Below are 15743 nucleotides of genomic sequence, written 5' to 3' on the forward strand. Positions count from 1 at the left end.
TGCAGACTCCAGCAGTCTTTCAGTAGCACTTTATTTGAATTTTATTCAAACGAATTTACATATGCATTCATGCAACTTCTCATTAGAAATAGCAGGACTGTACTTTACTTGATTGGCCTCAAATTAAAGCAAGGACCGCCTGTCCACTACTTAAACTAACAACAACTGAATGCTGTCCTACTCCCTGCTCAAACCTTTCTGAGGTGAAAAAGTATTTCTAGTCTTTCTGTGACAACCCTATGTATTTTTGCCAAGATTGACAAATATTGTGAAAGGTCAAAGGATGTTGAAGTAGACTACAGTAGGCTATACTGTACATATGCATCTCCCAAAGAGGTTACATAATTTGCCCCTGGTGCCAAGATTCTGGACTTTGTCTTTCCTCTAATCAATGAATGTCATCATGATTATAAACTAAGATATTCTTAATGTCAATCATAAATAATCTGATTATATGTGTTTTTGCATTTAGAGTAGATATGCAGACCTGACGAAGTAGTGCTTGAATGCCTTAACATGCTACGTAACTTAAGAACTTGGACTCCCTCTACACACCCACACCATTCCACATTCTACATATCGTCGCTGTCATGTGAAAAACACTCATCTCCATTTTTTAAATTTTGTTATTTTTACATGAATCGTGTTTCCGCGTTACAGACATCACATTAAAGTGAAAATTAAAAAAGTTTCCAAAATTGGAGATAAGTGTTTTTCACAGGACAGAGACGATATGCTGAATGTTTATTAGTGTTTTGGGAAGAATTATTGGGGTTTAATTGCTATAATTTTTTCTCCATTTCTTTGGGCATCAATTATATGCAAATTTTGGCTATTTGTGGGCCGGGTTGGTCCCAGCCAGAGCTGGGCATCGCCTAACCGCCACCAAGTTCCCGTCTGCATATTTAATCGACCCACGTGGTCACAGTCAGTCCTAGTCAGCCAAACTGCGTTGAGAACGGGCTTAACCTGTACCACGTCAGACGCAGGTGCCGCACCCCTGACGCGTGGCCGAGTAAGAAAAATATAAAACCTAAAACAGTGTTGTGTACATTGCGGTCCCACAGATGCAATGACATGTGCCCCATATTGTTTTTATTTCACCGATCACCACTCTGTGCGTTTGTGTGTGTCAGTAGTTTTTGTTTGATATTTTTTCTTTGTTTGGCGGCGTGTCTGCTCATGCGGCACCTGCGTGTGACGTGAAGATTACTTTCTCGATGCCGATTGGCTGTCGCAAACAAGAGATGGCCTGAAACCACGCGGGTCGTTTAAATATGCAGACGGGAGCTCAGTGCCGGTTAGGCGATGCCCAGCTCTGGTCCCAATCCCTCGCAAATAGCGGGGGCGACTGTAGGGTAAATAAACAAGTTGTTTTAGTAGATTGGATAGATTGGTCCATCTTCTAATCGGATTGGTGATCGGTTATCAGTTTTTTTTTATTCATTGGTCATTGGGACATTGTGATTTTGTAAGAATGTTTTGGAAATGATCAGAACTGGGCATTCTGTCAAAACCCCGTTTTGTGGAGGACAAAGGTCGAGAACTCTTTTAAAAAGATGGACTAAGCAAGGACGGAGGTAGGTTTTCGCCCGTCCCTCTACTCGTCCCTAACATTGTCCCACGTCCAAGCTGACATGTTGTGTTGGGTTATTTAAAAAAGCAAGACTGCCTTGCTAACCATGCACAACACAAAGTGCTCTTTTTCATGTGCGTTCCCTCCCTGCAGTATTGTTCTCTCAGGCATAGTCTGCCCTCTAGTGGACGCCCATTTCACGGACCCGGAAGTAGAAGACGTTCATTCTCCTCCTAAAATAACATTGCTTTATTTTGCAATAATTATTTTTATTGTGAAATAATGCAATAAAAAGTGAAAATATGCAACAAAACCCAATCGTATTGTGTTATTACGCAATCTTAAATATTCTTGTGATGTTCCCTGGCTTGCTCTGCGTCAACATCATTATCATCGTCATCATCACATCCAACGGTGATTGCTGGCAGCTAAAAAGCTGTCTTAGTTAGACAGTTGTAAACAATTCAATCCACTCACGATACTATCAGCCGGTAAGTGGATGCGCATAGGAAATTATGCAGCTAAAGAACTTGAAATAATGTAATGCACTGACGCTTTTTTCCATTTTTTTGGGGTTGGGGGGGGGGCGACCAACAGAATGTAAGGACGGAGGCACTTTAAAAGGATGAGGACGGATGATCATTGTTATGAATGAGGACGGAGGGACGAGGACAGAAGGGTACCCATGTCGCGGACAGAGGACAGTGGACGGCAAATAAAGGGTCGGGCCCAGCTCTGGAAAATGATGATTTGAAATTTGTAAACACTTGCACATTATTTATCAATAAATACATGTCAAAGTTTTGCATATTGATATTTATCTGTTTCCTACATTGTAAAATCATTAATTATTGTGAGAAATGATTAACATGCTCATTGTCTTCACATAGATTAATATCAATAATTATTAATGATAATATAATTAAAGGTAGTTTGAGCAAATGTTTTATTTCAGAACTATATAGCAAACTGGTAGCCCTTCACATAAACGAGGACCCAAGAAGCAGCTGTCAGTTTCAGAAAGGTTGGTGAGCCCTGGCCTAGTCTACATTATTTTGACTGTGAATACGAGGGTGAATGGTTGCCATGGTGTACTCTGTACACCACCACATAGGATCCATCTCCTTGCTGTTGACCAGTTTTATCATTTATTGGTATTGTATATAGAATAGATCATGAATGGCCTCATGGACACGGCTTTTTGTATGTTTTTCATGATAAGGTCCAAATGTTGAGATGACGTTGTTTCAAAGATTGTCCACCTGAGGGCGACAGAGTTTGCCAAACTATTTCTTATTCCTCCAACAAACATTTTTGTTGTTTTGTTATACTGTATACACAGTACTGTACATGTTCCCTAAGTAATTCGGTTCCAGACGGCAGGGAACGGATAATATAGAATTTGAATTATGAAGACCAATTGGTGTTACCAATACCATATCAACTTCTGTCAGCGAAGTTCTAATTTCACGTTTTGTGGGACAGAGTGTCTAACATATAATATATTTTAAAAAGTACCTTTGATGATTAAGGTTCACTTTTTAATGATACCTTAAACCCAGAAGCAAAGGTCTCCGCCCCTCAATGACGTCACGCTCTTTGGGTTTTACCGCTTCGTCTTCCTCTCTCTCTCTACCCAGAATTCCTACTTTTCACGGTGTACTTGAATGTAGCCACAACCAGAATTTCTGCTCCATTCCGAATCACTTTGGCTTAATAAAGAGTAAACAAATATGACATCTTCCAGAAATGCAAGAGAAGTAAACTTGGCAGCGATTACACTTCTTCTTTGCCTGTCGTCGGTGATAGGTAAGTTTATTTGTCTCGCTAGATGGATACATGTGAATACATGCTTTGTTGACGACTGTAAATTCAAATTGTTGCAGTGATTATATGTCTGTTATCCACGAAATAGGGAATCTGAACCATGCAACACAATTTTATACATACGCATGTCTATTTCCATTCCTTCTCAGAAATAACGAAACAAGTTTATTGGCCTTTTGTTTTATGGCAGTGTCCTTTGAGTCAATGGTGACAGTCAGATTTTGAAAGTATAAAATTTGAATGATGTCAGGATGGGGTTGGTCCTATGTGCACAATTCTCTAACGATATTCCTATTCCAGTTATTTATGAGCTTCACCTGTTCTCAGGAAATGCGTAATTGTTTTTTAAGGGCAATATAACTTGTAATTCCAGAGTGACTGTAGTTAACAAACTGTTATTAGGCTACTTGTGAGACTGTCATTGCAACTTTCTTAAAACGCTAGTGATACCATATTATATTGTAAGAAGTCTGTTTGGAGAACAACTGTCGCAGGCAAGTTTTTTTCTCTGATTATATTACATTAAGACATAATTATGAGACTTCTTTTAAACTTTCCTCGGAAACATACTGCAGGAATGTGTGATCATGTTTGTTTATTCACTTTCATTTGTATCAGTGGACATCCTTACGGGTTAAACAGTAGGCCTATGAGGTGGTACAGATGGAGAGAAAAATAGCGCCATATGTGCTTGTGTCTGGAGCCAACATGAAGCAGCTGGTTGTTCACCTAACCTAAGATCAACCTGGAAATGCCCTGCCGACTTCCTGCACCTGCACACACATCGTCTGCCTAAAATAGTAACCAAACATGTCTGGGCTGTTCAGAGTGCCATTGGCTGCTGAGCGTCCACTGTCATGACGTTATGACGTGTATACATCCAGCACCTGTTGCACTCAAAGATCACCTGTCAGTCTGCATGGTAGGTCATTGGCAGCAAGCATCTTGAGCGTTTTCCCAGTGCACTGTCATGTTGTATAACTCATTCCCGGCAGACCAAGAGCTGCATGCTTCTCTTCCACCTGGCTAATCCTACAATCTCTTAATCCCAGCCACACACAGACACGTTTTGTTGTCAGCGCTGTTGGACTAAACTGCTTGCAGTTGTAAAGTCTCCAATACTCTAAGCTTTTTTTGTGGGAAAAATAATCTGATACACTGTTGTAATATTCTTGAACTAGTCTTGAACTAATTCAACAAGGTATAGGAAATGGGAAAGGGTATTGTCACTTGTGTGGTGCTGTATGGTACTGTGGGGTATCACAGTCATAGTTTGAAAGGGGCCTGGGTCAGAACATGTGTCCCATCTGGGCCCCTCTTTTGCTGACTGCACGTGCCAGGCCCGAGCTATTTGAACTTGAGCTGTGAGCTATAAAAAAAAAAAGCATCTACTTTTGAAATCATGCAGAGGGTAGTTTGCAAAACCAGGGAAACTGTTGGTTTACTAAACAGTGTGCCCAAGAAGGCCCAGACAGAAGCTACACAATGACTGTACTAAAACATTTTCAATCCCTCCATGTGATGGTGTGGATTGACCGTACAAATTGATGTCAAACTCGTTCACCTACTATTCAACACATTGATGTCAAAGCTGCCAAATGCTGCTGAGGGGACGAATAACAACCCTGAATAGCATCAGAAGAGTAAACAAACACCCAGATTATGACTCATAAATCTGTGCTCTGCCACTCCCACTGGGCTTTTCTGCTTGGTTTGCTGGAGCCGTCCAAGAAATATGACTCAGTTTTTTAGCCCTCTATATTTCCTTCCAAAACAAAACTTCCAACATATTGCACATTTTCTGTCTTCTCTGTTACATGCTTTTGAATGTTGTAACCCTATACATATATTATTCATCAAATTAAGAGCTAAAAATAAGAAGTGATCATTTGTTGTGTTTTTTCCCAAAATGTATTGTGTATTTCATTTCTCTGTTGATGTCCTACATTTTTTCTGAAACAAATTGCAGAAAATGTTCAGATTAGCTATGTTGTAAACTTGTAAACAGCGAGAGCCCACAGACACAACAACACTCATAAAATATATAGATCCAAAGTAACCCGAATTGTGTGAAATAGCTAACCCAGTGTTGGGTTCAAAAGGGACTGAGACAATGCTGGATTTTTTTTTTTTCATACCCAACGCATTGGGTTGAGGATTTGACCTTGCTTGTTGGGTCAACATTTTGATCCAACAAGGATTAAAAACTAATTTAAAAATAAAAAAATACTACTTTTTTTTTTTTTTTTTAATCAATATTAAAGAAAAGAAAAGAAAAGCAAATTTGCCACTGTCTGTGTTTGCCACACCTTGATATGTTTGGCACGGTTTTTGCACAAGATACCCTTACCAATCTGCTGGGTCAAAATCAACCCAATTTGGGCTAAAGATAACCCAATCTGATCAAAATCCACAGCTACTCAGTGAGTGGGTTAGGAAAACAATCCAGCATCTTTTAGCGAGAAGGTCAAAATAAACAGCCACTGAAGCAAAGTCCAATCTAGTGACAATTGCACAACGGATGGCCCTTCAAATGAGGGTAAAATTGATCGACATGTAATTATTATTCATTTCAGCACTGTTTTTCCTCTCTATCATTTCCTAGGCGACTACTGCGAAGTGAATAATTGCCATAATGGAGCAACGTGCGTGACAGGGGTAGGAGAGGAACCCTTCATCTGCATCTGTGCAGATGGATTTGCTGGAGACACGTGCAACCTTACAGAGACAGGTAGGGCCAAACAAGGCAAACTTTTGAGTACAGGTGGTAGCAACACTTGTATTGACATGACCCACCTTGTTTCACTCAGGACCTTGCAGTCCCAACCCCTGTAAGAATGATGCGTCTTGCCAGGTAATCGCTCCCACCAGAAGGGGAGATGTTTTCAACGAGTACATCTGCAACTGCAGGGCAGGCTTTGAGGGTGCTCATTGCCAGACCAGTAAGTTGCTCCAAAATTTTCATCATCAAAACCCTGCACAATGCCTCTGATGTTCACTAAGCAAGGTAGTGACCTGTCTGAAAAAATGTGGCACTACTGTTTCACAAACATAGTAAATATACTGTATATGATTGAGGTCAACGCTGCCGTGGCATCCCAGTAGATGGGATGTGTACTAGGCCCTGCAGTGGTCTCATGAAAGAGCCTCTTTCACAGAGTGGTTAGTCTGTTTGGCTAATTAGTAAGAAAAACCCTCTCCAAGTCTCTTAGCATGCAGATGCCACCCACACAGGTTCTCACAAACTTGAGTTTGATCAAAAGAGCTCACATATTTTATTGAATGCCCTTAAATACTCTTAATGTAATGATCAAGGTAACCTGCAGCCTCCCTGCGACTGGCTGGCGACCAGTTCAGGGTGTAGTCTGCCTTCGCCCATTGACGGCTGGGATAGGCTCCAGCAACTCCCCGCGACCCTGTATAGGATAAGCGGTTTGGAAGATGATGATGACCTGCAGCCTTTGTAGAGGTTGTTAAAATGAATGAAATGCCCACATTTTTCCCCTCAATTATTTGTGATTCATTTCATGTAAATCCCATGCGTTTGAAAATGTGAAAGGTGAAAAGGTCGTAATGTAGAGTTAAAGAAACTTTACGCTCACTCCTTGATGATATTACTAAAGTGGCACTTATATTCTATGAAGAAACTCATCGTCTCCTACAGTCCACAGGCTGACCACCAATTGTAGCGTTTGCGGAGTCTACTCCCTGCCTCGGTTCTATTTCTGTGTCAGACGTCATCGACAGAAATGGTCCCGTGGTTTGGGGTGGAACCAATTCATATAGTTACAGTTAGAGAGGTTTAGTGATAATACCTTAATCTAATAAGGTGGTCATTTATGACAAAAATGCACTTAAAAAAGAAAAAGCTCTTTTGAGTTAATGTTGAACGTATAATGTGTGAAAATTATATATTTTTTTTTTACAAAATAGAATGTTTAGTTTAGTCCACATACTGCCGTGCGACATTAGGATAAAATCAGTCAGACTATTTGGCATCCTTTCTGAGTAGGATCAAGTGTTTCTCAGCTGTTTTATTTGTGTCGTCACAGCCATACTGGCATTTGTTTCTAAGTTTTGACCAATCCTCTTAGCGGAGCAAGAATTGCACGGATCCATGTGGCATTACGTCAACCTGTCGTCTGCTTGAGCAGAGTCTTTTAGGCCATGTGATGATTAAAGGTAGCACAACGCATTGTTTATTGGAGAGGAATTGTTTCATTGACACTTAAAGTGAGCAACAAAATCAAGTTAGTTACCTTCAATTAATTGGGTACGGTACTTGTTTATTATATCACTACTGAATAACGATTAACAACATGAACCCAAAGCTAAAGATGTGTTTCTCAATAATGCATTTGTACAAATAGTACAGTAATAGGTAGTAGGCTGGTTGGCATCAACTCAAAAAAAAGGGTGAGACTTTTCTTGGGGGGGAAAAAGCAGTTTGATGAGGCAATTATGGATTTGGAAATCACAGATTAATGTGGGAAATGCTTAGGTAATAAGTAATGAATCGATATAGAATACGCAAAAATGCTATTCCCTCATATTTGGTTACTTAGGATTTCAGTTATTTCTGTTTAGAATGCATTTAAGTTGTCTGGTTTTGTGAAAATCCAGAGACAGGCATTAATAAAATAATTGGCCTCATGCCTTGTTTTGTTCTTGCATAAATTCAAGTCAACGTCAACAAAAAAAAGTAAGTTACTATGATACCCTGGTTGCTGACATTTTAAAATATTCTTGTTTGAAAATGGCATATTTGTCATTGTCAATTACTGAAGTGAATTTGGAATGAAAGTACTAGACATCCTCAATGAAAGTTAGTCAGTAAAATGTATCCCACTTCATATCAATGTAATCTTGAATAAAACAGTCAATATTATTATTCATATTCAGACTCAGACTTTGTGATATATTTAGAAGGTATACTTGGCATTAAAATTTTTGATGCAAGTATCTTATTTTTTGATTCAATAATCTGTAATGCGCTTGCTCATTCAGGCATAGTAGGAGGGACAAAAAGAGAATTTCAGGACAATGAAGGATATAGATTTGGTAGACACAGACAAGTCATGAACATTTTTTTTTAATTCACCTAGATTAAACAACCGACATTCCCCTAAAACATCTTAGCTGCCTGTTTCCAAAGAATTGGCCATGTGAGGTTTAGAATTTGGCCTTTGTGTGCCACCCTGTGGCAGTTTGACTCCACAACACAGACCTTGTTTAAAGGGACGAAAGTGCTTTGTTTTCCACGGGTACTGAAAAAAATATTAAGAGGACGAAACAGAATCCATACGTGGCCATACAGTTAGAGACAATGAGTATATCATTGTCAAAGCCACGTCTTTTTTACTCTGGGCTATGGTGATTTTAAATGTGCACAAAATAATAACGTTGTCTTTACTTCCAGATGTGAATGACTGTGCCAACCGACCATGTAAAAACGGAGGCTTGTGCAAAGATCTCGATGGCGATTACTCCTGCCAGTGCCCGTCACCATATGTTGGGAAACAGTGCCATCTACGTACGTACCACTCAGTAAAACATTGACACATTCATTCTCCATTTCTTTCTTTCACTCTTCAAGCGTTAGATATGTATATTTGTTGTACTGTATATTAAGGCTGGGACGATACACTTTTGTCCCAATCCGATGCGGATCCAGATACTTGGGTTACGATCCGATACGTATTGCGATACTTAAATATTCTAAAAAGTATGTATTAAAAAAAACTGTGGCATGTGTTTCCAAAGTTTTAACTTAAATGCCATTTAACATTTATTCAAGTGTCACGTTTGAAAAGTGCATAAACTGTTCCAGTAACTGTTCCTAATACATAGGAGTGCAATAAATAAAACACAAAGCTCAACTTTAAGGACTTCAAATGTTCCAAAAGTATGTTATAGAATGTGCAGAACATAACATGACATAATTATATCGAACGTATCGATACTTCATCAATGTATCAGTACTTGGTATTGGCATAAAAACTATCACGATACATCGCGATGTATTCTTTCCCAGTCCTAATTTAAATCATATAGTATTTCAAGTAAACAGAGTCTGTTGGGAAGTCCAACCTCAGATTCAGGGAAGACATTTTGCAATGTCCCTCAGGGAGTCTGTGGGTGGTGCTCCGGGAGTGTAGTGTGCCAATTTTCAGCACATCCAAATCTGAGGCCGTGGTCCTCTGTCGAAAAATAGTGGAGTGCCCTCTCTTTGTCCAGGATGAGATCAAGCCCCAAGTGAAGGACTCAGATTATCTTGAGGTCTTGTTTACGAGTAGGCAAAAAAAAAAAAAAAGGAGTTGGAGATGGACGGGCAGATCGGTGCGGCGTCTGCGGTGATGCAGACTCTGCATTGATCTGTCGTGAGGAAGAAGGAGCTGACCCAAAAGACCAATCTCTCGATTTAACAGTCGCCTCCCAGCTGAGGTGTTCCAGGCACGTCCCACTGGGAGAAAGCCCCGGGGAAGACCCAAGATACTCTGCAGAGACTATAGGCTGACGTGGGAGATCCCGAGGTTGGGAACGCCTCGGGATCTCCCAGGTCAGCCGATCTTCCTGGAAGAGCTGAACTAAGTGGCTGGGGAGAAATAAGTCTGGCCTTTCCTGCTTAATGCCTAATTCTTAATTATCTGTGACCCAAACCTAGATAAGCAAAACAAGATGGATGGATGGGTGGATGGCATTCTTCAACTTTGTATTATATTCAACGTTGATTCCTCTGATTATTATACTTCTCTGGTGCTTTGCCAGATTCATCAGATGCATTTTTTTTTTCAAATTTGTGTTTTATATTCAATACAGAGTAGTGATTCAGCTACAAAGTAAATGTGTTTACATTAGCTTCTCCGCTTGCGCAGTAGTTCTCTTTTGGTTGGTTTTCTGTCTAAGGACATTCAACCAATCTAGTGGCTGTGACTTTTCATTGCCCTTGGACAGTTACGATTAAGACATAAAATTATACCTGTGACTAATTTAATGTGCATCGCGATTTAATTTGTAAAGTACCATTATGAAATGCCGTTGAAATACAGTTTTATTAAAAGCGCATCAAACTCTTGGAGAGAGTGCAGTTCTACAGTTTTCATAATATGCAGCCAATGTGAGTTATTGGTGCGCTGCTATTTTTTTAAATGTAAAAATATGTACATTTTTGTGTCTCAGGCTGTATTTCTCTACTGGGAATGGAGGGAGGAGCAATTGCAGAGTCCCAGATTTCAGCTTCTTCTGTGCACTATGGTATTCTGGGTCTTCAGCGTTGGGGCCCGGAGTTGGCTCGGCTCAATAATCAAGGTATCGTCAATGCCTGGACATCAGCTGCCCATGACAAGAATCCTTGGATTGAGGTGAGCGAAGTCATTGTTCACCCTCAGTGATACAGTAGCGAGTTGAAAAATGCTTCAACAATGACAACCCATCACCACTTCTTGACACCAGATCAACATGCAGAAGAAGATGCGCCTTACAGGAATAATAACTCAAGGCGCCAGTCGCATGGGGTCGGCAGAATACATAAAGGCCTTCAAGGTGTCCAGCAGCTTTGATGGAAAGACTTATATCACATACAGAATGGATGGACAGCGGAGAGACAAGGTTAGGCCTTATCGTGCATGTTTAAAAGCCCTACACACAAGAACTTAGCGCTACACGTACAGTCCATACATATTATTATGACACTTTGCATTCAGGTTTTGGTGGGCAACACAGATAACGACAGCACAAAGACCAATCTTTTTGACCCACCCATCGTGGCCCAGTACATCCGCATAATTCCTGTGGTTTGCCGAAAGGCATGCACGCTGCGCATGGAGTTGGTGGGATGCGAACTCAATGGTAATTACACCAAAAACATCCAGTTGCAACTTACGGTTTGTCCGTATTTTGTTACCTGTTGTTCAGATGAAAGTTGAAAATGTTCCAGCGACGACGCAACGACTAGTACGATGGTTTAAAGTTGGATGATGGATGCAAGTGAGTCTGTAAATACCATGGCTTGTGATTGGCTTCCGCAATATCCGGAGTACACCAGCCAAGCAATCGCGATCACGTTTGTTGACGCCATTACATCTTCCCCCGCATACAAATGTAGCCTTGCAGCTCTGTGGCTGCAGCTGGCTAGGCTAGCATGGCGTCTAGACAGCAGACGCTTCTCTAAAAGTCTCCAATTGTCAATTCCATGGTGATTAAAAAAGCAACAATGGTGATAAGTATCATTAACATGAAAAGAAGACAAGCAGTACCTAAGCGGAGAGGAAATACCAAGGCTAACACATGCTAAACCGGCTGATGCTACAGTGTTGCAAGAGTAACCAATACTAGCAAATAAATACGTTGTCTCATGAAACTATTCAAAGAAAGAACATATGCAAAAAAATATTAAGAAAATATTAATGTTGTTCAGAGTCTTTCCAGTGGCGTGTGTTTGTTGTTTTGGCTGAGACGCAAATGTTCCTATGAAAATCAAATTGTTCCCATTAACAATATCTAGAATGGTTCTGACAGGTTGTGTCATCTCTGCATTATACTATTATGCATTACACTCGGAAATATCATTTTTGTTGAGTTTGGTCTGACAGCTGTTTTTAACTAATTGTTGGGTGCAGAATCCAAAACTGATCTCACATTAAGTTTTTGAGCTAACGCTAACAGAAGCCCGTTTAAAATGATAGCCGGACCGGCCTATGATTACTATTTGCCAGACTAAATGGCAGATAAACGGACGGCGGAAGAGTACCGTGGCTGTATGCGGAAGGCGATAAACAAATTTTCAAAGCAAATTTTTAGTAAAATGCCCAGCTCTGGGTATGCCCATGGTTACCAGGTTATGAGAAAAGACAACACTAATCGGCTTAATGCCTACTATGATAGCTTTCTGTTTGCAGATATTAGTAATACTGACCTATTGAGAGCTGCACACACCTCTCATCGCACTGTCCCAATTGTGACTGCACAAACAAGTTGCCATGTAGCTGTAGATAAATCCAATCGTAATCAGATCTTCTTACTAAAGATAATTCAGAGAATCTTGTTAATCTGGAGGGTAGACTGTGGAGAAAAAAACTCATGCTGGAATTTAAAAAAAACAACAGCAAATTTGGAATCACAACGCCAATTTTAGTTTTAATCAGCAGTCAAAGCCTGCTCATTCCAAAAAAAAATTCAAATTGTTCCCCAGTGTTGCACCATTTACTTGAAAAATATTCATACATAAATTCAGGCAGACATAATTTTTGCTTTTTAAAAATATGACTCCATGTGAAAATGTCAGCAAAAATGTTTGCATACTACATGGCATTTTGTTGCATGCACGCCACAATTCCTTCTGCCTTATTCCTCACTCTGGCATTGGTTTGAATTGGAAATTATTTTTCTTACTGATTTTTTGGGTGGAGGACATTGATCAATTTCTTCTTGGGGATTATTTATTCTTCTTTTCTGCTTTTCTTCTCTTGCTTTTTCCATTCCTCCCTTCTGTCTGCTTCTTTATTCACAGTTTATTCCAACACAACAGGATGCTCAGAGCCGATGGGAATGAAGTCTCGGCTGATCTCAGATGGCCAACTTTCAGCCTCCAGTTCCTTTCGCACATGGGGCATTGATTCCTTCACTTGGCTTCCTCAGTTTGCCCGCCTGGATAAGCAGGGGAAGACTAATGCATGGTCTCCTTCCCAAAACAACCGATCAGAGTGGATCCAGGTGACGTTTAATTATTACATTGTCATGATACAAACTTTCAAAAGCATGAATTGCAAATGTTTCTTGCTTAGGTGGATCTCGAGAAGACAAAGCGCCTGACGGGTATCATCACTCAGGGTGCCAAGGACTTTGGGGTGGTGCAATTTGTGTCTGTGTTCAAAGTGGCTTACAGCAATGATGAAGAGTCTTGGAGTATGGTTGAAGACATTAACACACGCAGCGATAAGGTCAGTAATATACACTCAAACAGTCAACTATTTAACGTTTATGCAACTGATCGTCCTGAATTTTCTCGTTAAAGGGACACTTGGGTGAGCTTAACACTTATATAATAGGTTTGCATGTAAAAATGACATCAGTACTAAAGTGCCCCAGTCAAGATTTAGGAGGAACTAATGGATCTCGCCCAACTCCTGATTAAATAAGTACTAACTGATGGAACTGTATTACTAGGTGCTTTTGTCCATATGACCCACATTGCCCATATATATTTTATTGTCACTGTTAAGTATTGGGCGGTTGTTTCAACTATTTGACCATGATTGACTATAGCAGAAAGTTACAGTACATTATAACATTGTTCTCTCTTATGATAGTATAGAATGAATGAATTGAAAAGAGAATATTGTTTGTGTTCCATTCCTGTCACTAATAATTCATACATGTAATACCTTACTCGCAGCTTTTCCAAGGCAACATTGACAACAACAGTCATATGAAGAATGTATTTGAGCCACCGTTCTATGCCCGATTTGTCCGAGTGCTTCCCTGGGAGTGGCACGAGCGCATCACTCTACGCATGGAGTTGCTGGGCTGCGATGACTAGAGAGCCAACTTCCTTTTGCAGATCTACCACATCGACATTTCACTTCGTCATCTTCTCCTCTGACAGAGTTTACATCGTACTGTGTGACTCTCTGAATGAAGATCATGTTGGCAGAATAGCTGGGACTTAAGCATTCTTTGTGTGTGTGTGTGTGTGTTTTTTTTCTTAAAATGATTTGACATTGCACATTTCTACTGTGTATCCATGCTCTAAGTTGTATCGTGTTCTTACAATTAATCCACTGTCTTTGCTTGACATGTACAAGCCTCCATGCTCTAAGTTGTATCGTGTTCTTACAATTAATCCACTGTCTTTGCTTGACATGTACAAGCCTCCATGCTAAATACTGCTGCTGTTGGGTTCAAACATTTTTCTGTCCTAGTAATGGTCTTTAACAAGCAAAGCATCCCTCTCAAGGCCAACTTTTATTTTACAAGTGGAACACCAAGTAGCATGATGAAGCATGGTTAGTGCAATATGGATTTTGGTACGCTGTGAGTCCTGTAGAAATAGTACTTTTTTTGTTTACATATTCAGATGTATTTTTATTCATGTTTAAAAAATGTGATTTTGATGTAACTGTTGTACAGCACTTAACATGTGTAGAAAGATAAAGATGAAACAATTTTTAAAATGTATTAATGAAGGTCATTAATTAAAGATGAATACATAATCTTGTTTCTTGTATGCATTATAGGGTTTAATGTTGCATTACATACAGAAACGTAATTTACAGTTAGTTTGTTTTCCCACAGTTTCCCCACTGGTCAGTGGATCTTGGTGGGTTTTTTTCATGCATGCGCAGACTTGTCAAGGAAGTCTTGTGCAGAAGAAGTCATCTGTGACCGGAGATGCATAAGAGCCAATCTAAAGGAACGACTCATGATAAAGGGGTCTCATCACTGTCACTGGCCAACTCAGGGACACTTGGGCGTACAAACGCCGGTATGATAGAGAGATTGATATTAAATGGACAGAGAGGCATACAATTTAGCCTGGTGATATTCAAAATCATTACAAAATCATGCAGAAGCTACAAGACGTGTTTAGTTCCCCTTTTGGATGCTGGTATCTGTTATTTGGCCTTATATTTACAACAATAATTGCACCCTATAAGCCTTTCTTGTAAGGTCTTGGTATGTTTGACCACTGACAAGACCTTTAGTCTCTGAAATGAATATGCTGGACACACAGGACACTGCTCACCACAAAATACAGTTGGTTTCCCTATAATACAAGCACTATAGTATTTCCATGAAGCAAATGCCTGGTGGTTTGCTGGTGGGAGGTGAACTAAACATAACTACATTAGGGTTCTAGCTGTTAGCCTTTAATTTTTTTTTAATTAGCCTCAGTGACCTGGAATCGAATCATGTTTATACCATATATTTTTCTCATTGGGGGGGGGAAACAACGCAGGGAAAATATTGGTTTGACAAAAACATGCAAATCAAGATCAGTCGAATAATGTTGAATCGCTGAGTATCTGTGCATGGAAGAGTGGAAGTGTGCTGCTGTTACTCAGCGGTTACACGCACTCACACACAAACTCCCAAGCAAAAGACAGTTTGGGCTGGGACTTACCGCTTCAGCAGAGCAGTGACAGTCACCTGGCTAAACTTGTGGGTTGTGTGATTCTATTGGTATATTGTTCTCGAAAGGAAAACTCTTGTGTGTGTAGGTTGTCAGAAAACTGTCACTGGGTGCAAAGCAACATTTTTCTTGCAGTTTGAAGTTAGGACATTTCAGCTAGCAAGGTTTGTCTCCTGCCCTGGGGGTTAGACTGCATATACCGGTAGCCTA

General features: G+C 40.1%; 1 protein-coding gene across 2 annotated transcripts; it reads left to right on the forward strand.

Annotated features, from left to right (window-relative positions):
- The first annotated feature begins 3227 nt into the window (after positions 1 to 3227).
- On the forward strand, positions 3228 to 14613 carry LOC147150401 (lactadherin-like). 2 transcript variants are annotated; one of them, XM_086025337.1, is made up of 10 exons: positions 3228 to 3385; positions 6009 to 6134; positions 6214 to 6345; positions 8823 to 8936; positions 10583 to 10764; positions 10856 to 11011; positions 11107 to 11251; positions 12912 to 13114; positions 13186 to 13341; positions 13797 to 14613. In XM_086025337.1, exons 1-10 carry the CDS (start codon positions 3310 to 3312, stop codon positions 13938 to 13940), a joined length of 1434 nt encoding a protein of 477 aa, XP_085881463.1. In that variant the 5' UTR covers positions 3228 to 3309; the 3' UTR covers positions 13941 to 14613. The 2 variants fall into 2 exon arrangements, with proteins under 2 accessions (XP_085881463.1, XP_085881464.1); XM_086025338.1 differs by having other exon boundaries at positions 12930 to 13114.
- The last annotated feature ends 1130 nt before the right edge of the window (positions 14614 to 15743 follow it).

The sequence above is a fragment of the Filicampus tigris genome, chromosome 3 (assembly GCF_054856515.1).
Source record: "Filicampus tigris isolate MCC_2025a chromosome 3, RoL_Ftig_1.0, whole genome shotgun sequence".
Lineage (NCBI taxonomy): Eukaryota > Metazoa > Chordata > Actinopteri > Syngnathiformes > Syngnathidae > Filicampus > Filicampus tigris.

Bases quoted from the DNA above. Each gene is read 5' to 3' on its own strand.
- LOC147150401 (XM_086025337.1), top strand. From the start codon at position 3,310: ATGACATCTTCCAGAAATGCAAGAGAAGTAAACTTGGCAGCGATTACA. The intron at 10,765-10,855 runs GTGAGCGAAGTC...TCTTGACACCAG, and splicing joins ACAAGAATCCTTGGATTGAG to ATCAACATGCAGAAGAAGAT. The intron at 11,012-11,106 runs GTTAGGCCTTAT...CTTTGCATTCAG, and splicing joins ATGGACAGCGGAGAGACAAG to GTTTTGGTGGGCAACACAGA.